The following is a 22,839-nucleotide window of genomic DNA, read 5'->3' on the forward strand; positions in this document are numbered from 1 at the left end:
AAAGACTGTTAATGGAATAGATTAGTCATATCCAAAATACCATAAATCTTAGACAATGAGAAATCATTCTACAAAGTTCTTGTTTTATTCATACTAATCCCTTTCTCAGAAATGGTTTGCCAGAGATAGTAGAGGTTTAAGTTCTGAAATCACTTGAGAGCAACCAAGCACACTACTGGAGAAGAATTGGTTGAAAATGTATTAAGATGAATGTATTCAAGAATTGGTTGAAAGTGTTTCAAACTTCATGTATTCATTCATTTTTTGATCTAATACCTAATCCGATGAAGACGGCTACAATGTATAGGGATCTTCTGTCAATGACTAAATAACCCTGTGAGATTCTGAACATGTTCCAAAGAGAAAGTGTTTATGGCCATGTTGGTTAATGGATAAATATTGTCCGGAGCACCTTTTTAGCTTTGAATAATCTCTTGAAGGTCAAGTAAGGCTTTGATTCTACATCTCATCTAAAAAAAAAGCCGTCTTTAGCATAGTGTACCTCAGTTACGCTGTCCTTCCGGCCTCGGCTTTGCATTCATGGCTTTGGAATGGGGCTTGAACATTCTGTTGGATCTGGAAATGATCTGATCCAGAAGGTTCCTAGGACATCAAGAATGAGGTGTAAATCTTGTGGTTACAGCTGTTAAATTTGGTATAAAGAAGTAACACTTAAGGAAGAGTGAAATGAAAAGAAATAATAAAAGGAAAAGAGAACAAAGGTTGTGGCTGTCTTTTACGCTAAAAACTAGTTCAAACTAGACTCGAGAAATTCCATTTGATATAGGGACAAGACTATGAAACAGTGGGGTTCAGTGGCATGACCCAGGCTGCAGAGAAACTACAGTAAGGATGCTGATCCAGCTATACTAAATTACAGAAAATTCACTGAACAATTACAAGTGATTTATATGAACATAAGCAAACAAAGTTAAACTACAAGAAAAATAACAATTTAGACTCTGACAGATGCCAGCACTATCTGTGGCTGGAAATAAAGGACCTTTGGGATTCTATTGTGGATAGCTTGGTTTGTGCAAGTATGTGACATTTACCCAATTATTTCTATCAGTAGCAGCCTTTTATTTTGCAAATAGGCCTGAATTTTTTGTGATATTTTGTTACCTTGTTTTTATCCAGGAGGGATAGAGTACTTGAAGATCAAGGAAAATGACTTCACACGTAGACCTGGCTTGATCTGTACCTTTGTTCAAAACCGCAACAGGTCGATGAACACTGGGGATAGAGTGATGTCTGAAGAAGGTCCGGATTTGATGATGGTGCAGGATAAAGAGCCCAATATTACCTCAGCCTCGGAGGGTGAGGCTAGTGACCTGGAGAATGGAGACTCAAATCAAGAACTGAATAGTGTCATGGAAGAACATCCTGGTGGGAGTCAAGCGATTACATCTGCTGCTCTAGATGGTGTAATGGAACTTGAAAATCAGAGCTCTGAGAACCTTACTGTAAACCAAGTAAATCATTGTTGACTGCAGTTTTACTGAGGGTACAATTAACAACCATTTGTTTCCAATGCTGATGTTTGCTCTCTGAGCTCCTAGCCCAATTGTGACAGTGAAGGCTTTGAAAATCAGTGGGATAAATGGCCTTGGTACCTGCATGCTGGTCTAACTGGTTACACACTAACAGAAGTGTAATTATTATTGTTCGAAATATAATTGGCATGATAAAGGACATTCTGAATTGTCTGTTGAATGGGAGGAACTTTTTTTTAGTTTTTGATTAAAATATGAAGTATTTGAGACTTAACAGTTTTTTTGATGAACTATTGAACAAAAATGGTGCATGTGTGTTTTCCCCCATTCAAGTTCCACTCAAACCCATCAGTTTTAGTGCCTTTGGTGTAGAATCTGTTGGTATCTATTATTCACCCTACTGTTCCCTGCCTTTTCCTGCTGTAGGCCAGAGACCTTAGCTCGCTTACTGTTTTATCCTTTGCCATCGTGTTCCCTTGCCCTAAACACCACTGCTTTTTGCCCTCTTTCGTACTCGTCCTTTAGCTGTGTTTATTGGGGAAGTAGGACCCTATGGCTGAAGAAGGCCATGGTAGTTTCACTGTGAAATGTTAAGATTAGAGAAAACTTGCTTATCTGCAGAAAGTTTTGTGGAATGTTTGTACATTTGGTGAGCTGAATTGTATCCAGCCCAGCATCTCTCTCTGGCTCTTGCTGAATTTTGGTACTTATCCACTGTAGTCTCTTGGCAGTATTTCCTCTGACCATATAACCATATAACAATTACAGCAGGGAAACAGGCCATCTCGGCCCTTCTAGTCTTTGCCGAATGCTAACTCTTGCCTAGTCCCACCGACCTGCACTCTGCCCATAACCCTCCATTCCTTTCCTGTCCATATAACTATCCAATTTCTTTTTAAATGACAATATCGAACCTGCCTCTACCACTTCTACTAGAAGCTTGTTTCACACAGCTACCACTCTCTTGAGTAAAGAAGTTCCCCCTCGTGTTACCCCTAAACTTTTGCCCCTTAACTCTCAACTCATGTCTTATTTGAATCTTCCCTACTCTCAATGGAAAAAGCTTATCCACGTCAACTCTATCAGTCCCCCTTATAATTTTAAATACCTCTATCAAGTTCCCCCTCAACTTCCTACGCTCCAAAGAATAAAGACCTAACTTGTTCAACCTTTCTCTGTAACTTAGGCGCTGAAACCCAGGTAACATTCTAGTAAATCTCCTCTGTACTCTCTCTATTTTGTTGACATCTTTCCTATAATTCAGTGACCAGAACTGTACACAATACTCCAAATTTGGCCTCACTAATGCCTTGTACAATTTTAACATTACATCCCAACTACTATACTCAATGCTCTGATTTATAAAGGCCAGCATGCCAAAATCTTTCTTCACCACTCCATGCACATGAGATTCCACCTTCAGGGAACTATGCACTATTATTCCTAGATCACTCTGTTCTACTGCATTCCTCAATGCCCTACCATTTACCATGTATGTCCTATTCGGATTATTCCTACCAAAATGTAGCACCTCACACTTATCAGCATCAAACTCCATCTGCCATCGTTCAGCCCACTCTTCTAACTGGCCTAAATCTCTCTGCAAGCTTTGAAAACCTACTTCATTATCCACTACGCCACCTACCTTAGTATCATCTGCATACTTACTAATCCAATTTACCACCCCATCATCCAGATCATTAATGTATACGACAAACAATAGTGGACCCTGAGGCACACCACTCCAACCTGACAAACAGTTATCCACCACTACTCTCTGGCATCTCCCATCCAGCCACTGTTGAATCCATTTTACTACTTCAATATTAATACTTAACAATTGAGCCTTCCTAATCTACTTTCCGTGTGGAACCTTGTCAAAGGCCTTACTGAAGTCCATATAGACAACATCCACTGCTTTAGACAATAGACAGTAGATGCAGGAGTAGGCCATTCAGCCCTTCTAGCCAGCACCGCCATTCACTGTGATCATGGCTGATCATACACATCAGTACCCCGTTCCTGCCCTCTCCCCATATCCCTTGAACCCGCTATCTATAAGTGCTCTATATATCTTTACCTTCATCAACTTTCCTAGTAACCTCTTCAAAAAATTCAATAAGATTTGTCAAACATGACCTTCCACGCACAAATCCATGTTGACTGTCCCTAATCAGACCCTGTCTATCCAGATAATTATATATGCAATCTCTAAGAATACTTTCCATTAATTTACCCACCACTGACGTCAAACTGACGGGCCGATAATTGCTAGGTTTACTCTTAGAACCCTTTTTAAACAATGGAACCACATGAGCAATACGCCAATCCTCCGGCACCATCCCCGTTTCTAATGACGCAGTTGAAAATTCTGCCTCTTGGGAACAGACAACAGTGTAACAGCATGAAAGCACCCCATGGTCTAATGGCCACAGGCCGACCAAGTCGTCCATCGTGTTAATCCCATTTGCCTGCATTTGGCCGATATCTCTCTAAACCTGGGGCTCCCAACCTGGGGTTCACAGAACCTTCAGTTAACAAAAAAGGCTCCATGGCAGAAATGGTTGGGGACCCCTGCTGGAAACCTTTTCTATCCATGTACCTGTCCAAATGTCTTATAAAACATTGTAATTGTACCCATCTCCTTTGTACCCAACCTTCTTTTAGCAGTTTGTTCCCTATACTCACTATCCACTGAGGGGGAAAAATGTTGCCTCCATATACTGTATCTTTTAAATCTTTTGACAATTACGTAAAATTTTGGGCTCCCTTGTTCTGAGAAAAAGATGGTGGTCATTCATTCTTATTTATGCCACTTGTTATTTTATAAACTTCTACTACCTCTCAGCCTTCTACAATCCAAGAGAAAAATTAGTCCTATCCAACTTGTCCTTATAATCCAAGCCCTTCAGTCCTGGTAACACCTCAGATTTCTTTCTAGAGAGAAAGTGGATGGAGAGAAAATCCAATCTGAAATAAAAGTTTATTTTTCAGCGAATTTACTTTTGTTTTCAATGCAGTTTTAAACCATTCCCCTAATACCAATACAAAAGACCTTTTGAATGTACTACTGTATTCATTTTGGCTCATTAGGGGGAAAGTATTGTTTTATTACTCAGCAAAGAATCATGTTTTGAATGGGCATGCAAAAAAGTTGAGTTGTGAGGTGGTGTTGAATTTTGAAAGGAAGATTAATCTTTATGGAGAGTGGAAGTGAGTGCTTTGCCTTGCAAGCTGTTCAACTGGCAGCTCCTTGTGATATCACATGCCATTCAAAATCTCACAAATAGATACAGTAAAACTCTTGACAATCTGAGATGCAATTTTTTTGGCCATCCTGGTCGTCTGCTGTCTGAGTTACTCACTATAGTTCACAATGCAAGCTGGAGTCTGGAGTACTAATGGTCTTTTTGACCAGAGCTGAGGATGTGCAGTATGGATATGAGTGGGGTCAGGAACATGGGTAGGTTTGGAGCTGTATTCCATCCAAGAATTAAGTCTTCTAGCACTAGATGGCAGTGTTGTACTATAGGTCAGCCTCTGCAACATTCCTGTAACTTGGGAGTCCAGGAATTTCTTTTGAATATACAGTATAGAGCAAATACAGCAATCCAGTACTTCTCAGTTTCTCATGCCATGACACAGCAATTTATCTCCAATAACTTGGTGTTTGTGTCTATACAAATAAAAACTTCAAACTAAATTATGTTCACTGCAGCTCCAAGGACACTTGCATTAGTGCATTTGTGCATGATGAGAGGCAAAGTCATTATCAGCTCAGAAATGGGAGAGAGGAGTTTTCCCTTTAACCACAAAGGCTCTGTACTGTTCTATTTCACTGTAGAACACCTTTCAATAACAAATGCATGGTGAGGGAAAAATGGACAAATATTTTACAAGTCACCCATCAATGAAGGCAGACTTGATTAATGCAGTTCACTAATGTCATTCAATGCAAGAGCATAGCCTTTACAGATGGAAAGAAAGGAATGTTGGAAGATCAAGCCCTCTTATCAGGAACAAACCCATGGCTTGCAGGACAGCGATGGCCCCTATCCTATCTGCTTCTGAAACTATTGACTACAACCATGCCAGTAATTCCATGTGTGGATTTTATTAATGAATAATCTGATGTGGTTGTTGCCTCAGTGGCACACCTCAGTAATATAGTTGCCAATTGTATTGAATTCTTGGTGCTAATCACTCATATCTGGTCACATTTTATAAATCAGCTGCTCCTTTTGGTAAATACAATGGATTTTCTGGACCATTGAGTTGAGAAGTTAACTATGGAAAAATTATTACAGGAAAGTTACTAACTTGGTTAGAGCATTGGCTGGTTGGTAGGAGTAGAATAGTAGAGCTACTAGGACTTGATGTTTCAATCCCAATGATAAAGTCGGCACTCTCGATGTTGGCAGTGGCTTGGAGTGGTGACGAGGAGGGTAGCTGCATCATCGGGGTCATCAGGTGGGCACCCTCCTTCTTTGACGTTTCGTTGATAAGCCCACGACGTCTCCAGAGGGCTCAAAGGTGCTACCTGGCGTCCCAGATACAGCCCCTCAGTTCTGTACCCTCCTGTCTTCATCTTGCAGCCCAGTTGTTGTCTTTCCTTTTAACCCAAATCCAATTGCTGCTTTCCTCTGCTGCGTTTGACATGGACTTGATTGCTTGTTGGAGGGAGACACCCCTCACCCCCACCTTCTTCAATAGACTGGTCGTAGATGTAGCAACAAATCTCCTGCATCCCACTTCTACAGGGAAAATCTTGGTCTTCCAGCCTTTCTGAGCAGCTTCAGTTGCCAGTTCAGAGTACTTGGTCTTTTTCCTCTGATAAGCTTCTTCAACACCATCTTCCCATGGTACTGTCAATTCCACAACATATGCCAGCTTGGCTGTTGTGGACCACAGGACTATGTCTGGCCGGAGTGTTGTAGCTGCAATGTCTGGGGGAAACACAAGCTTTTTCTCCAAGTCCACGTCTATTTTCCAATCCCAAGCAACATGCAGAATGCTTATGTCCTTTGATGTTACTTAGTGCTCTGGAGGTTGGCTTGCTGGTACAAATCGTGTAATGTGGATATTTCCTGCCGATGTTTGTGGGAGAGCATTTACGGTGGCTTGCCTCTGTTCCAAGATTGATACCAGCTGTCTGAGAACTTGGTTATGCCACCGAGGATAATGTCCCTGGCTGAGGCTCATGGTGCACCCTGTTAAAATGTGCCTTAGAGATCCAGGTGCTTGATAAAGAGAGCAAGTGGTTCAGGTTTTGAGGTGTTGGTAGGAGGTCATAAGTGGCTCTAATGACAAAACTTAGCCGAGATCCCTCCATCTCCCAGATGTCACGCCAACTGAGTTTCCTCTTTTCCAGGCTCTCCCAGTTAGTCCATTGGCCCTGCTTGGCCATTGAAACGACTCTGGTGTGTCGCTCTGCCTCCTCACCTCCTCCACCACGAGTCGTCTCTTCTGCACTGATGTTGCCTTGTGCCGTTGAGGAGCCTTTGGGACGAGCCTGAGACCGGCTCTCCCATGTTGGACTTGGCCAACCACATCCCTGAAGTGAAGAGCAGACCTAGTTCTCTGAACGGTTTCAGATGGGGTCCACTTTCTCCCCGTTGCCACACGAGGGGGCTGCTGTTTGAATAACAGTATCTTCAGATTCAGTGAGGGTAATGACCAACCTTGCTTTGGTGCATTCCACAATTCTTCCACAAGACTTGTAATTGGTAATTCCCATTTGCCTTTCCCGTACAGTCCAACAGGACTTAAGCATTGTGGAAGTCCAAGCCACAGTTTTACATGTGTGCTGATCACTCTTTCGAGCTTTTCCACCTTGTTGATGGGGATTTCATACACTGTTAAAGGCCACATGAGTCTTGGGAGTATGCTGAACCGGAAGCACCACAGCTTGAGTTTTCCTGGCAGCCAGGTCTTGTTGATGCGAGCTATGTACGTGATGTTATCCTTTTTGAGTTGTTTAAACTGCTCAGTGTCCTTGAGCTTAGCATCATACCATTGACCCAAGCTCTTCACTGGCATTTCTGACACAGCTGGGACAGGTGTTCCATCAATATGAAATCTATGATCTGTGAGTTGACCTTTGACAATGGAGATGCTTCTGCACTTGCTGGGCTTAATCTTCATCCTCACCCATGTGTTATTTTGATGAAGCTTTTGCAGAAGTTTCTTGGTGCAGGGGACAGTTGTCGTAAGTATTGTTATATCATCCATATAGGCTCATATCGGTGGCAACCTTTGACCAAACTGTAGCCGTTTTCCTCCTGCAACCCATTTTGAGGTTCTGATAATAAGCTCCATTGCCATAGTGAAGGCCAGTGGGGAGATGGTGCACCCCGCCATGATGCCTACTTCCAATGGTTGCCAAGCTGATGTGGTGAAGTCTGATGTTGTGAGACAAACTTGCAGATCCTGGAAGTAGTGTTTTACCAGATTTGTTATTGTTGCAGGCACCTGAAAGAATTCAAAAGCAGTTCACAGCAGGGAATGAGGAACTGATCCATAGGCGTTGGCCAGGTCGAGGAACAAGACATGCAGATCCTTCTTTCTTAGCTGTCTGGATTTGATGCCATATGATGCTGGTATGTTCAAGGCATCCCGAGAAGCCTGCTATGCCAGGGTTTTGGATTGATGAGTTAATGAAACAGTTTTGTTTCAGATATTTTGTAAGTCTTTGCACCAACATGCTGAAAAAGATCTTCTATGTTGAGAAGGTTTATTGGCAAAACTGTTCAATGGTGAATGAATTCTTTTCTTTTGGGATCAGAACTCTCCCCCGTTCTTCTCCAGGCTTTGGGGATAACTTGCTTTTCCCACGCAACCCTCATGTTTCTCCAGAGGAATCTGGAAGCCGTGGGAATAAAAGAATCCTTCCCTGGTTGACTGCCAGTGACTAGTGGTGTTCCTCAGGTTATTTTAGTCTGTATATCAATGATTTAGATATGGAAAAGATGGCTTTGTTGCCAAGTTTGCAGATAATATTGTGGAGGGGCAGGTAGTGTTGGGGAAACAGGAACACTGCAGGAGGACTTGGACAGATTAGGAGAATGGGCAAGAAAGTGGCAAATGAAATACAGTGTTGGAAAATGCATGTTTATACACTTTGGTGTTCGAAATAAATTTTCTAAATTGAGAAAATTGAAAAAAATGAGATGCAGAGGAATCTGGGAATCCTTGTGCAGAACATCCTAAAGGATATCTTGCAGGTTGAGTCAGTGGTGAGGAAGGCAAGTGCAATGTTAGCATTCATTTGAAGAGGTCTGGAATACAAGAGCAAGGATGTGATGCTGAGGCTTAATAAGACACTGGTGAGGCCTCACCTTGAGTATTGTGAACAGTTTTGGGCTCCTCATCTGAGAAAAGATGTGTTGGCATTGGAGAGGGTCCAGAAGCGGTTCACGAGGATGATTCCAGGAATGAAAGGGTTATCATACGAGGAATGTTTGATGGATCTGGTTCTGTACTTGCTGGAGAATGGAGAGGGGATCCCATTGAAACCTTTCAAATGTTGAAAGGCCTATAAAGAGTAAATGTGGAAAGGATGTTTCCCATGGTGGGGGAGTTTAGGACACAGCCTCAGGATAGAGGAATGTCCATTTAAAACAGATGTAGAGATATTTCTTTAGCCTGAGTGTGGTGAGTTGGGTGTACTCAAGGCAGAGATTGACAGGTTCTTCATTGGACACGGCATCAAACGTTATGGAGAGAAGGCCAGGGGCATGGGTTAAGGAAGGAGGAAAAAAAGGATCAGCCACAATTGAATGGTGGAGCAAACTTGATAGGCCAAATGGCCTAATTCTGCTCCTATGTCTAGTCCATTGATGATCTTGATGGGCCGTTGGGGAATGATCAGTGTGTGATAATGATCCAGTTCAATCTGAAAGTAGTGTCTTAAATATAAACACCTAAGTTACAGAGAAAGGTTGAACAAGTTAGGTTTTTATTCTTTGGAGCATGGAAGGTTGAGGGGGGCTTGATAGAGGTAATTATAAGGGGAATAGATAGAGTTGACATGGATAGGCTTTTTCCATTGAAGGTAGGGGGAGATTCAAACAAGAGGACATGAGTTGAGAGGGGGCAAAAGCTTAGGAGTAGCACGAGGAGGAACTTCTTTACTCAGTGAGTGGTAGCTGTGTGGAATGAGCTTCCATTAGAAGTGGTAGAGGCAGGTTCAATATTGTCATTTACAATAAATTTGTATGGGTATATGGAAAGGAATGGAGGGTTATGGGCTGAGTGCAGGTCAGTGGGACTAGGTGAGAGTAAGCGTTTGGCACGGGCTAGAAGGGTCAAGATGGCCTGTTTCTGTGCCATTGTTTTATATGGTTATATAATTGTTTTATATGGTTATAAAACTATGTAGTATGTGGGAAATTCAGCTGGAAGCATTTCCAATTATTGAGATTTAAGTGTTCTGGCTGTCACCCTCCTTCCATTTGAAACATGTTTTCCCCATCAATAATGTGCCTTAATCTTTTTTTATTTTTGTAATCTTTACTTAATTTCATTGGTCTAGGAAGAACAAATATAGATTTGCTCATCCCTCCAGATAGTTGAGGCACCTATTCCATGATGTCATGCTGATATGTCAAGGAATGAGCAATATATATATATTTTTTTAAAATCTTGTTGCTGCACTTACTGTGAACTTCATGCAATAGTACTTGGATGAAGATGAAAGCTAATTTTTTTCATCCTGCTTCACATTGTTAATAGGAAAGAAGCTGTAAATATTTTCCTTGGTATAGACAGCCTCAGGAACCAACCTGCCAGTGGTTAGCTGCATATTGAGATAGGTCAACATAACAACTTTATGAAGTTTTAAATAGAAAATAAAGGATGAGCTAGACAGCATTGTCCATGACCTGGGAAAGGCCCTAATTGTGAAAATAATTTGCTGAAAGCCTCCTTGGTAATGTAAAGGTTCCATGGACAATACTGGTGATGAGGTAGTAGTTACATGAAAGACCTTTTGTTATCTGGTGCTTCTTTCAAATACCTCCTGTGTTCTACTGAATTCCTTGTTCCTTACTGCTCCTGCAATCCCCCCAGAATATCCATTTCTGCAATTTGCTACATTTTAAGGCAGCCAACAGAAGGATACAACTCAAAATCCATCAGAAGCCACAATGAACTCAGCATAGGTGGGGGGGGAGGGGGAGAGAGCCAAAAATTGTCCAGCACTTCAGTATCAAGTGTTAAAACAGTAAGTAACAGTAAACACTGTGTGAACACTTTAAGCAAGAGTTATGTGAAAATCTCCCAGGGCAAAAAAAATCAAGAAAACATGACAAATAATTTTAAATTTCTAACAAGTTCTGATATGGATTTTTATTGTTCCTGGAAATCCTTTATAAAATATGGCAGTCAATGTGCATAAAGCTAAAAATGAGTAGTTGCTTCCTTCCTGTTGCATTAAAAGACCATAAGATATAGGAGCCAAATTAGGTCATTTGGCCCATTGAGTTTGCTCCACCATTTCCCCCAAACCCCAAACTCCTACCTTCTCCCCATTCCACTTCATGCCCTGACCAATCAAGAATTTATCAACCTCTTAAATATACCTAGACTCAGGCTCCACAACTGCCTGTGGCAATGAATTCCTCACATTCACCACTCTCTGGCTAAATAAATTCCTCCTGATTTACATTTTAAAATGGCATCTTTCTGTTCTGAAGCCTGCATCCTCTGGTCTTATATTCCACTATAGAAAACATACTCTATCAAGGCCTTGCAACATTTGATAGATTTCGATGTGGTCACCCCTCATTCTTCTACTCGCTGGAATTCAGAGGCCCAGAGCCATAAAGCGCTCCTCATATGACAATCCCAAATCATTTCTGGAAACCATCCTCCAACCTTCTTTAACGTCAGCATATCCTTTCTAAGATAAGGAGCCCAAAACTATTCACAATACTCCAAGTGAGGCTTCACCAGTGCTTTATAATGTCTCAACATTACATCCTTGCTTTTATATTCTAGTCCTCTCAAAGTCAATGCTAACATCTCACTTGCCTTCCTCACCACTGACTGAACCCGCAAATTAACTTCTAGGGAATCCCGTGTAAGGCCTCCCAATTCCTTTTGTACCTCAGTTGTTTTTGTATTTTCTCTCCATTTAGAAAGTAGTCTACACTTTTATTTCTTCTACAACGGTGCGTGACCATACACTTCCCGACAATGTATTCCATCTGCCATTTCTTTGCCCAGTCTCCTAACCTGTTTAAATCCTTCTGTAGCCTACTTCCTCAAAACTACCTGCTCCCCCACCCATCTTCATATCATCTGCAAACTTTGCAACAAAGGCATCAATTCCATCATCCAAATCATTGACAAGTAAAGTAAAAAGAATTGGCCCCAAACCAGACCCCTCTGGAACACTACTAGTCACAGGCAGCCAACCAGAAAAGGAACCCTTCATTCCCACTCTTTTCCTCCTGCCAATCAGTCACCGCTTTATCCATACTAGAATCTTTCCTGTAATACCACGGGCTTGTAACTTGCTAAGCACCCTCATGTCCAGCGCCCTGTCAAAGGCCTGAAAATCCAAGTACACAATATCCAACGATTCTCCTTTGACTTTCCTACTTGCTATTTTTTCCCAAAGAATTTCAACAGATTTGTCAGGGAAGATTTTCCCTCAAGAAAACCATGCCAACTATGGCCTATTTTATCATGTGTGTCCAAGTACAGGTATCCTAAAACAATATCCTCAACAATTGACTGCAAAATCTTCCCTACCGCTAAGGTCAGGCTACTGGCCCTAGTAATGGCACCTTCTGCCCCTTGACAATCGCACTTCTGCCACACTGCTAGTGTCATCCATATCGAAGACTATTCCAAAATACTTAATCAGTTCGCTTGGATGCCTGAGAAATACAGCATCTTAACATACAGAAATCAGAAATTTTAATTGTGATCTCAGTAGATTTTCAATATGATCTTTCCACTCCTTACATGTGTGGTTGGCACATTTGTAGCGGTGTATGTGGAAGATATCAAGATTAGTTAACCTGTAGCATTCTCGCCTGTAAACTAGAAGTTTATCAATTCAACATCCATTCTTGGGCACAAATGCCTAAGAATGCCTGGGAAAGAAGGATATTTCAAATCCTGTGACCCTATTTAGTTGTGTCCTGGAGAATGTTCCTCCCTCAACTAATAGCAAAAGTAACAAATACATTCTCCAATTTCATGGGTCAGCAGTTTTAAGTGGCTACAAGCTAAAACAACTGAAGATCCACAATATAAACTGCAAAAATCTATATATCAAATGGTTGAAAGAACCATTAAATTTTAGTATAATTGCAATAGTATTAAAGTCATAATTACATGATCATTCAGCAATGAAATTCAAACACATTGTAAAATGTCTAAAGTACTTTAGAAAATAAAGTACATCTTCCTGAGAAAGCAGCTGTAGTTACTGAAAATTTTTAGAGCTGTAACCCCCTGGGTCGCCTCAGGCTCGCTCAGCTCGTTCTCGTCTAGGGGGAGCAGCCTTTGGCCCCGCCAAACTGGGTAATCAGCTTGTGTAGATGCTGTGTGATGTCCCTGCCTCGCCAAAGAACAGACAGGACACCATATGCGATTAAATGATTACAGTTTATAAAGATTACTATAACTAGGTAATTAACAACGATACAGTATTCATGAAGGAAAAGAAAATAAAGAAAAGGCGCCAAACTTATCAAAGTCCAAACCACTTCGTGCACAACCGTTGGAGCTCAATTACTTAAATCTTCTGTCCACCATTCAATCCCCTCCGAACTCCTCAACTCGCTCAGGACCACCCGAGGTGGTCAACCAAGCTCATCTATCTTTATCTCCTCTCCTTGGGGTACCTCCTGGCCTTGGACCCCCCCCACTTGGGGTCCGTTCCTCGCCCAGTTTACAGCATCACGTCCTCTCTCTCTCACCCCCTCGCACTGATCTCCCCAAAAGCCCACCAACAATAGCTTACAGACTCAGAAGAAAGAACAATATTAATCCCAATTGGTTTACAAAGGAATACAATTCTTGTAATCAGTAAATTTTAACCCAAACAACCTTCCAGCACTCTCTCACAACAAAGAAGCACTCCTACTTTTAAAACAAAGAAGCCATTTTGATTAACATATGCAGTAACAAAGAAAAATAAGAAACCCCCTTTACAGAGCTATTTTGAAAGATACCTCAAAACTATAACACCAATAAAGTGATTTTGAAATAGCAAACTGTGAACTTGGCACCATCAAAATAGCTTGACATTCTCAGGAATGAAGTTTTGAGCAATTTATTCAAAGAGTAATTGCACAGGAAATCACATTACAAGTTAATCAATTGAATATCTTCATATAAAGTACATCATGTGAAGACAAAGCACATACCCAGGAGAAAAATACACCATATCATTACATTAATAATTAAAGTACCACAGAAAACAAAATTTGAATCTTTCAATATAAAATGTTTGATAGTCTTAAATATGTTAATTAAATATAAAATTATACATGTAATAATGATGCACAAAATAATTTTAAGACAAGTTAACAAGAACATGTGTAATTTTGGATTTCATAAATATTTATGTGGAGAACCAAAGCATGGAACAAGAAAAACAAGATTTTCATTTTTGTCTAGTTCTTTGAGACTGCCTCACCATTGAATATCATGGCTGATTGTCTACCTTTCTTCCCCATCTCCATATCAGACATTTATATCAAAGGCCATTTGTCCCAATCTATCCATATTGGCTGAAAAAGCTATCCATGTAAACACAAAGTACACAGCAGATGCTGTGGTCAAATAAACACGTACAAACAAGCTGGATGAACTCAGCAGGTCGGGCAGCATCCGTTGAAACGTTGACTGCTCCTTTCAATGGACAAGTATCAGCCTACATTGGGAATCAACGGCAGCTTTAAATTCCTGATGTTAACATATCAGTTCATCTTCTACTCATTTAACTATTCACAGTAACAGAATTTTTGACCAGGGGTGCCCAAACTTTTGCAAGCCACTGTACATCATGCTGAATGCACATAAGCTGCAGAGAGTTTAGCTATTGCAGGCAAGATTATCAAAGATTCTCACCATTTGGGCCATACCACTTTTTCGTTCATTTATTATTATTATTACTTTTTTTGTATCTGCAGTTTATTGTCTTTTGCACACTGGTCATTCGTCCGTCCTGTAGAGCGTAATATTTCATTGATTCTATTATGTTTCTTGGATTTACTACGTATGCCTGCAAGAAAATAATCTCAGGTTTCTATATGTTGACATATATAAACTTTAATAAATTTACTTTGAACTTTCGCAGCTACCATCGGGCAAGAGGTGCAGAAGACTGAAATCCCAAACCACCAGGTTCAAGATCAGCTACTTCCCTTCAACCATTCGGTTTTTGAACCATCCAGCAAAACACTAAATACTACATATTAACAATACTTTGCAATAAAGTTCCAATTGTGCTCTTGTAAATATGTATAATTTATGTTAAATGATGTTTTCTTGTAAATGTTATTGATGTGATGCTGTGTGTCTATGGTGCTGCTGGAAGTTTTCCAATGCACTTGTGCCTAGATTATTTGTGCATGACAATAAACTCTACTTTAAACTTTAAAGCACGATACTTTAACTCTTATATCCTCCCACCAAGCAATTTTCCACCAAGCAATTTTACAACAAGCTTGCCCCTTTCCCTCAGATCCCCAAAACCTATACTATTCTCAGCAGCAACTCATGAACCAAAAATCTTTTCACTTGAACTTTAAATAAATATTCTCAGTGACCAAATTTAAGTCTTCTGGGGGGGGGGGGGGGGGGGGAGAGAAAGGCAAAATACATATATACACAACCCTTTAAAGAATACTTTAAAAGGCTGGTGTTACAGATGAAAGGCCTGAGAGAGCAGACACAAGGTTCTTCACCTTACAGCAGAGAAGATAAATGGAAGGGTAATTAGAGGGCACAACTTTCATGAGTTTGAACTACACTCTCTTCCCATATCAGTGCTGAAAAGCTACTGGAAACACTCAATGTTATTAGCCTACATTAATGAAGTAACGGAGAATAGATAGGTAATGAAAATATATGGGCAGCTCTGCTAGGGAATTGACTGTCACAGGCCAAATAGTGACCTCCCACGTATATCTGCTTACAACTCTAATCCAACCAAGTATAAATTTTGCAACAGAAGGTGAATTATGAATTAAATGCCTACATAACAGACAAAGTAACAAAGTTGCTTCTTTTGAAGGCACTATTAGTAATTTCACACAAAATCAACTTTCACAGTTTGGACCGGTTCACAGCAGGATGTTCAAGTACAAGATGGTTTTCCAGATATGCCAGAATCTTTTTCCAGGAGTCCTCCTGAGCATCTGAATGAGGTTTTGTTGTTCCTCCCCATAAAATCTTTACTTTAGGAAGGAAAAGCAGAATGATTAGATTGAGCCAAGTATCATTGCCAAGTCTACATTATTGCTAGCTTCACAAACTGTGGCATCAATTTGAATGAGGGTTAGGTTAGACTCTACCAAAGAAGAATACGACAGATTAGATTGGAACTCCTTCACTGCCAAGTTGATGTGCACACAGATTAGAGGAACAACTCCTCATATTCTGTCTTGACATTAACATAGATTTCTCTAATTGCCAGCCACTTCCCCATGTCCCTTTTTTCCCCTTATCCCACTGATCCCATCACCCCTTTTGTTTCCCCTCATCTACTCATCACTCACACATTCCCCCTAATTTCCTCCTCAGCACCTTTCCTTTACTCCATACTTCATTGTCTTTTCATATTGAATTCCATCTTTTTTGGCCCTTTATTACTCCAAGCAATCACTTCCCTGCTTCTTACATCATTTCCGCTCTTCCCTTTCCCTCAGCTGCCCATCATAACCCCATTCACTTGGATCTACCTATTGCCTGACAGCTCTTGTTCCACGCTCCCCCCCCCAATCTCTTTATATGGGCTATGTCCCCTCTTTTTTTCCCAGTTCTGATGGGTGGGCTCAACCCAAAACGTCGTCTCTCCATAAATGCTGCCTGACTCACTGAGCTCCTCCAGCAGCTTTGTGTCAATACAGTAATAGGCTCCTTATTTAAGCAAGGATTTTAATACGAAAGAGTTCAGAGAAGGTTTATTAGGCTGATATCTGGAATGGGCTGATTACCTTTTAAGGAAAGTTTTGATAGGGTAAGCAAGCTTAGAATAGCAAGAAGGGGTTGATTAAAAAAATCTACGATCCAGAGGGATCTTGACAGGACGCATGTGGAAAGAATGTTTATACTTATGCAGTATCTGGAACAATAAGGTAATGTTTAGAAATAAGAAGTTCTACTCTCCCTAAGCGTCTCAAGCTTTTGTTACTCTTACTGAAAGGATGATGGAAGCAGAAATGGTTTTAAGCAGAGGGAATGAAGCTGGTAGAACAGAGATGAGGTGGTGATCAGCCAAGTGACCTACTCCTGCTCCTAACAAATTCACACACATATTAAACCTTTAAAAGGTACTGCAACCCAATTTTGGAAATTCCCAAGGGTGGGGGGATTATCTGTTTTGGCAGCATCATGCACCAAGATTAAAAGCAAAATTATTTTTCCCCTCTCATTCTAACCAACGCCATCAATAATAATTTGAAATGTAGTTGCCGGTAATCTATTCTTTATTTAGATATAAAGAGAAACGCAGGATATTAGTTTTAAATATCACACTAAAGAACATGAAGTATATACTGTTATAAAACACAGAAATAGGCCCTTTAACCCATCAAGTGCAAGTCGCCCACATACTCTAATCTTACACCTATATCAAGATAGAAACATAGAAAATAGGTGCAGGAGTAGGCCATTTGGCCCTTCGAGCCTGCACCGCCATTCAGTATGATCATGGCTGACCATCCAACTCAGAACCCTGTACCCGCTTTCTCTCCATACCCTGATCCCTTTAGCCACAAGGGCCATATCTAACTTCCTCTTAAATATAGCCAATGAACTGGCCTCAACTGTTTCCTGTGGCAGAGAATTCCACAGATTCACCACTCTCTGTGTGAAGTGTGAAGATTTTCATCATCTCCCCGAGGGACAATTTACAGCGGCTAATTCACCTCCCATGCTACATGACTTTAAGACATGGGAGAAACCCACAGAGTCACTCCACTCACAGCAGCAGAAGTCAGGATTGAATCTGGGTTGTTGGTGCTATGAGGCAGTGGTTCCATTGTGCCATTTTAAATACATGAAACTGAATATATTCAATTACAAAAAGGGAAAGAATGCTCATTGCTATTGCAATCTAATTACTGGGAATGAATGTCATCATTTGTAGTATTATATCTCACCTATTTTGTTTATAGAATGGATCTTAAACCTGGTCGTCCTGAAGTGGGGGCTATAAGGAGGCTCAATTAGATGTCCAGTCTGAGGATACACGGCTGTTGTGAGCAAATGATCGTTTCCTGCCGCCTTCATCAGATCCTGTATCTGAGAGGAAGAACAACCAAGCTTTCAGCTACAAATAATTCTCGCCAAAAACCTCAAAATCTCATTTAAGTGGGCATAACAGGCACTTACCTCAAAAACAGATTCAAGTGCAGGCCAGTTTTGATCATCATCACCACAGATAATCAATAAGGGGCACCTGATTTTATCAACCTTTCAAACAAAGACAATTGAAGTTTTGAAGTATTAACAGCAAGTATGTATGAAATGATCTAAAGCAAAAATCTGAAGGCATGAGCAAGTAGAAATATCCCTTCTACATATATTCATATACCATTCTGCCAGTAGCTTTCTACATGAATCTTTGGGATTCATAAATAGAGTTTGCTCAACTATTGTATTAAAATATGGCATATCAGCAAATAAAATTTTTATTTTTGATTTCTCACTTACTGAATGTAACTGCCCATGCAGTTGTGAAATTATCTATTCCTACCATTGATTACTCATTTTAGTAGAAAGACGGTCAACTTATAGGTCTAAATTGAATGGCCTTTACAAATAAAGGGAAAAGATGAGACAGCTGATATGTTGTAAAATGCATCTTTTCATTGAAACCTCTAGTTGCACTCAAACACCTGATATCTTGCCTGGATTTGTGGCCTGGAAATATGCCATAAACAAATCAAGTATTTTTATGTACAAAACAAAGGTTAGCTACTGTTAATGGAAATTAAATTAAGGGTCTATGATCACTAAACAAAGTACATTAAAACATTGATAATCCAATATCCTGATATTTGGAGGTCTCATTTTCCTTCAACTCATGTGCTTCACTGAAAAAAATCTATTATACTACTGTAGAAATTATTTTATAAAAAAAAGTGAATTTAAAGGTGATGGCATATTAAAAGGAGTAACTTCCGATGGTACAATAATCTGTCAGTTCGACATCAATGTTCCAAGTGCTGCAGATTAATGGAGTTTTATAAAACTCCATTAATGCCGATCAATGCATCTATCCGATTGATGCACTGCAACAGGATCTATATTGTGATTGTTTTGCAGTGTAGTGATGATCACATTTGCCTGAAATGTGGAAGGCCTTCGGTTGAAATTGGGTAGAAACAGTCTGGTTGGGGGGGGGGGGGACATCATGGTAGCGTAGCAGTTAGCATTACGGCACCAGGGTTCCTGACATACAGATGAGGAGATTAACTGTGCACATGGGTGGCACAGACCTGTTGGGCCAGAAGTGCCTGTTGGTGAGCTCTATTTCTAAATAAATAAAAATATTTATAGCATTTAAATTTAAAATAAATTTGAAATAAACTCATTTAAAAAAAAACCGTGATATCTGGTCGCATGGAAGGCACTGTTAAAAGCAATCAGGAGCTATTTATCAGAGTCTTGCCTCCAATGACGATTATTTAGAGATGAGCATACAACCAGCTTATTATTGTTTCATGTACTGAAGTACGGTAGAAAATGCTGGTGGAATGTTCCACCAATATTTTGTGTGTGTTTTTGTTTGAATTTCCAGCATCTGCAGATTTCTTCGTGTTTACGGTAGAAAATCTTTGTTTTGTATGTCATCTATGCAGATCAATTCATCACATCACTGCATCGAGGTAGTACAAGGGAAAAAAAAATCCAAAATGCAGAATAAAGTGTTACAGTTACACTTCACTGCAGTGCAGGCACACAGCGAAGTGCAAGGCCTACACATTTTGGAGGTTCAACACACTGATGCAACCACAGAGGAGACACACCAGCAGCTCCACTTTGTTAGGAGCCTGAGGAGATTTGGAATGTCATGAAAGACCCTTGCAAATCTCTATAGATGCACAGTGGAGAGCATTCTGACTGGCTGCACCTCAACCTGGTAGGGAGGCTCTAAGGCACAGTGGTAGGCTCCGCCAGCCATCATAGGCAAAAGCATCCTTACCACCGAGGATTTCAAGAGTGAGAGCCTCAAGAAGGTGGTATCTGTCATTAAAGGCACTCACCATCTGGAAAAAGCCCTCTTCTTGTTACTACCATCAGGGTAGCTTGAAAAACCCATTCAGAATCAGCTTCTTGCCCTCAGCCATCAGATTTCTAAATTATCCATGAACACTATTCAACTATTCCTTTTTTTAATGTTTCAGCTATATAGGGCCCTGGTCAAACCCCACTTGGAGTACTGTGCTCAGTTCTGGTCGCCTCACTACAGGAAGGATGGGGAAGCCATAGAAGGGGTGCAGAGGAGACTTACAGGGATATTGCCTGGATTGGGGAGCATGCCTTATGAGAACAGGTTGAGTGCCTTTTCTCCTTTGATGGCGGATGAGAGGTGACCTGATAGAGGTGTATAAGATGATGAGAGGCATTGATTGTGTGGATAGTCAGAGGCTTTTTCCCAGGGCTGAACTGGCTAGCACAAGAGGGCATAGTTTTAAGGTGCTTGGAAGTAGGTACAGAGTTAAGTATTTTTTTAAATGCAGAGAATGGGGAGTGCGTGGAATGGGCTGCCGGTGGAGGCGGAAACAACAGGGTCTTTTAAGAGACTCCTGAATGAGTACATGGAGCTTAGAAAAATAGAGGGCTATGGGTAACCCAAGGTAATTTCTAAGGTAAGGACATGTTCGGCACAGCTTTGTGGGCCAAAGGGCCAGTATTGTGCTGTATGTTTTTCTATGTTTCTGCATTATTTATTTTGTAATTTATAGTAGTTTTATGTCTTTGTACTGCACTGTTATTGCAAACAACAGATTTCGTGTCCTAAGACAATAATACAGGCAGTCCCCAGGTTACGTACGAGTTCCTGAGTCTGTCTTTAAGTCAGATTTGTATGCAAGTAGGAACAATTACATCCGGTATTATTTAGCGTCAGTTAATCAAACATTTGTCTTAGTATATGTTTTACCTTTTTATGCATATAAAACACTTAAGAAATGTATATATTCCAATAATTAAACCACTGTGTTGCTTAGTAATAATTGTAGCTTTCATCGGGGCAGGGCCTTTCACATGCTCCATTATTCTCACTTTATCCGTTATCCTTTAAAATTGTTCCAGTCATTGACCAACTGTAGCCTAATGCTTTTCCAATGACCGATGGCGTTTCACCTCTTTCCAAACGCTTTATTATTTCCTCTTTATTTTCAATCACGATCACTTCCTGTCAATGGAACAGGAACACCGCGGGCGGCAGGTCCCGACCTGTGCCGGCTCCCGAGGTCTGCTGGGTCCCAAGGACCACAGCACTGAATTCCCTGGGTCCCAAACTGCACCGCACTGAGACAGGTTAAATGGGACAAGTGGGGCTGTGCTGGGTTTGGGTATTTGATCATCCACAATATTCCACACGGGAATTTAAACTGGAGGTGTGAGTGTTTTTTTTTACAAGGTTGAGTTGTGAGCTCGACATCAACCCGGCACGGATGGTACGGGAGTCACTGGATCGATATCAACCTGGCACGGGAGTGGTCTGTCACTAAATCGAACTTGGGAACCTCCGTTCTCTAGCCCGGTGCTCTCCAGCCAACCGGAACGAATGGGGGGGGGGGCACGGGGTCAGGGTGAATCTTACTAAGAAAAATTTAAGCCAAATACAAAGTTAAACACTCAACACAGTGACAACGGCAACAACTTAAAATGGCAGATGGTGTTCTCCTTCCTCGGTTCGTAAGTAAGAGTTGTCCGTAAGTCAGACGTTCATAACTCAGGGACTGCCTATACTGTAAATCCAATTCCAAATTGACTGCAAGGTTAACAGCCCATCTTATTGTACTAGGGAATCATGTCTATTCCTCATCCTTCCACAACCCTTCCTTGACTCGGCCAATTAAAATTAAGTTCACAAACAAAATATTTTTTGGTTGGCTGCACAGATGCTAATTTACTTCTCAGCCTTTTATTTCCTTTTTATTATTTACATTATGAATAAGAGCTTTTACCTTCACCATGGACTTTGAATCTGTGAATGGCAAAGGGATGTATTTCCATATCAAAGCGCCATCCTCTGCAAACTTAACTTTATCTGCATGACTTGGTGAAAAGACAAGAAAAATACACGATTAATTAGTCCAAAATACATTTTACTTATACTGTGTTATAAATCCTTCCTCTCTTTGAAAATAATATAGGTTTGCACAGGCTACCAATTTCACAGAGTTTGAGGCACTGTTGGAACTTTCTAAATTGAAGCTTCCTTGCAGAAGGCAACCAATTCACTCAGATATTTAAATACGATGATATATTCAATAAAGTCTGCACTCTAAGGAAGCAATAGCTACTGAAGAACAGCTGTAATATATAAAAGAAGAAAATCACAAGAAATTAGATTAACTTACTCATTCTCATCTTGAAACAAAATTGAATCTCCATTCTGGATCAGATTAAAATGACTTCCACTGATGCAGACTAAACATTTGGGCTGAAAGAAAAATTGTAAAGTGGAATGGATGAACAAACAAGATCTATAGATGAGTTTGTATTCTTTGTAAAAAAAAAAGCGCTAGATTCACAAAACCAATTTCCAGCAAATTAATCAGTTTAGTTGGGAAACTGACTGCTTTGTCAGTTTAACTACTTTGCAAAGACAAGATTTATTGAATAAACAGAGATTCATTTCAAAACATAGGAGATTCTTAGTTTGAAAACTACAAGTGAATAAACAATCTGATTGAAAATATATATCTACAAACAATGAATTCTCATTTTGACCCTTAAGACTGCAAATTTTCCGCAGATGATTCAAAAATACTTTGCAATGGCTGGATTCTCACTTAAAATTTAGTGAACAGGCTTAAAACTAGTTTCAATCTCATAGTAGTACAATGACTTAAAATGTTAAATTGAATCTTGTACCAAGTTTCCATTTGGATGCCAAACTTAACATCCCTCATTT

At 40.4% G+C, this 22,839-nt stretch overlaps 2 protein-coding genes across 5 annotated transcripts in view; one reads left to right on the top strand and one right to left on the bottom strand.

The window, feature by feature from the left end:
• The window catches only part of gtf3c6 (general transcription factor IIIC, polypeptide 6, alpha), a 30,610-nt gene extending 15,278 nt beyond the window's left edge, over nucleotides 1–15,332 (top strand). Inside the window, exons 6-7 of the mRNA XM_059987016.1 lie at nucleotides 1,141–1,475; nucleotides 7,964–15,332. Coding sequence (XP_059842999.1) covers nucleotides 1,141–1,475; nucleotides 7,964–8,080 — 452 coding nt within the window. The 3' untranslated portion in view covers nucleotides 8,081–15,332. The remainder of the gene's footprint in view (nucleotides 1–1,140; nucleotides 1,476–7,963) is intronic.
• The window catches only part of LOC132403587 (peroxisomal succinyl-coenzyme A thioesterase-like), a 71,062-nt gene continuing 61,995 nt past the window's right edge, over nucleotides 13,773–22,839 (bottom strand). For all 4 annotated transcript variants that reach the window (XM_059987010.1, XM_059987011.1, XM_059987009.1 and 1 more), the window contains 5 exons: nucleotides 22,283–22,365; nucleotides 21,887–21,977; nucleotides 18,078–18,158; nucleotides 17,846–17,987; nucleotides 13,773–15,919 (listed from right to left, as the gene is read on the bottom strand). In XM_059987010.1, coding sequence (XP_059842993.1) covers nucleotides 15,789–15,919; nucleotides 17,846–17,987; nucleotides 18,078–18,158; nucleotides 21,887–21,977; nucleotides 22,283–22,365 — 528 coding nt within the window. In that variant the 3' untranslated portion in view covers nucleotides 13,773–15,788. The remainder of the gene's footprint in view (nucleotides 15,920–17,845; nucleotides 17,988–18,077; nucleotides 18,159–21,886; nucleotides 21,978–22,282; nucleotides 22,366–22,839) is intronic.

Source organism: Hypanus sabinus, chromosome 13, assembly GCF_030144855.1.
Source record: "Hypanus sabinus isolate sHypSab1 chromosome 13, sHypSab1.hap1, whole genome shotgun sequence".
Classification (NCBI taxonomy): domain Eukaryota; kingdom Metazoa; phylum Chordata; class Chondrichthyes; order Myliobatiformes; family Dasyatidae; genus Hypanus; species Hypanus sabinus.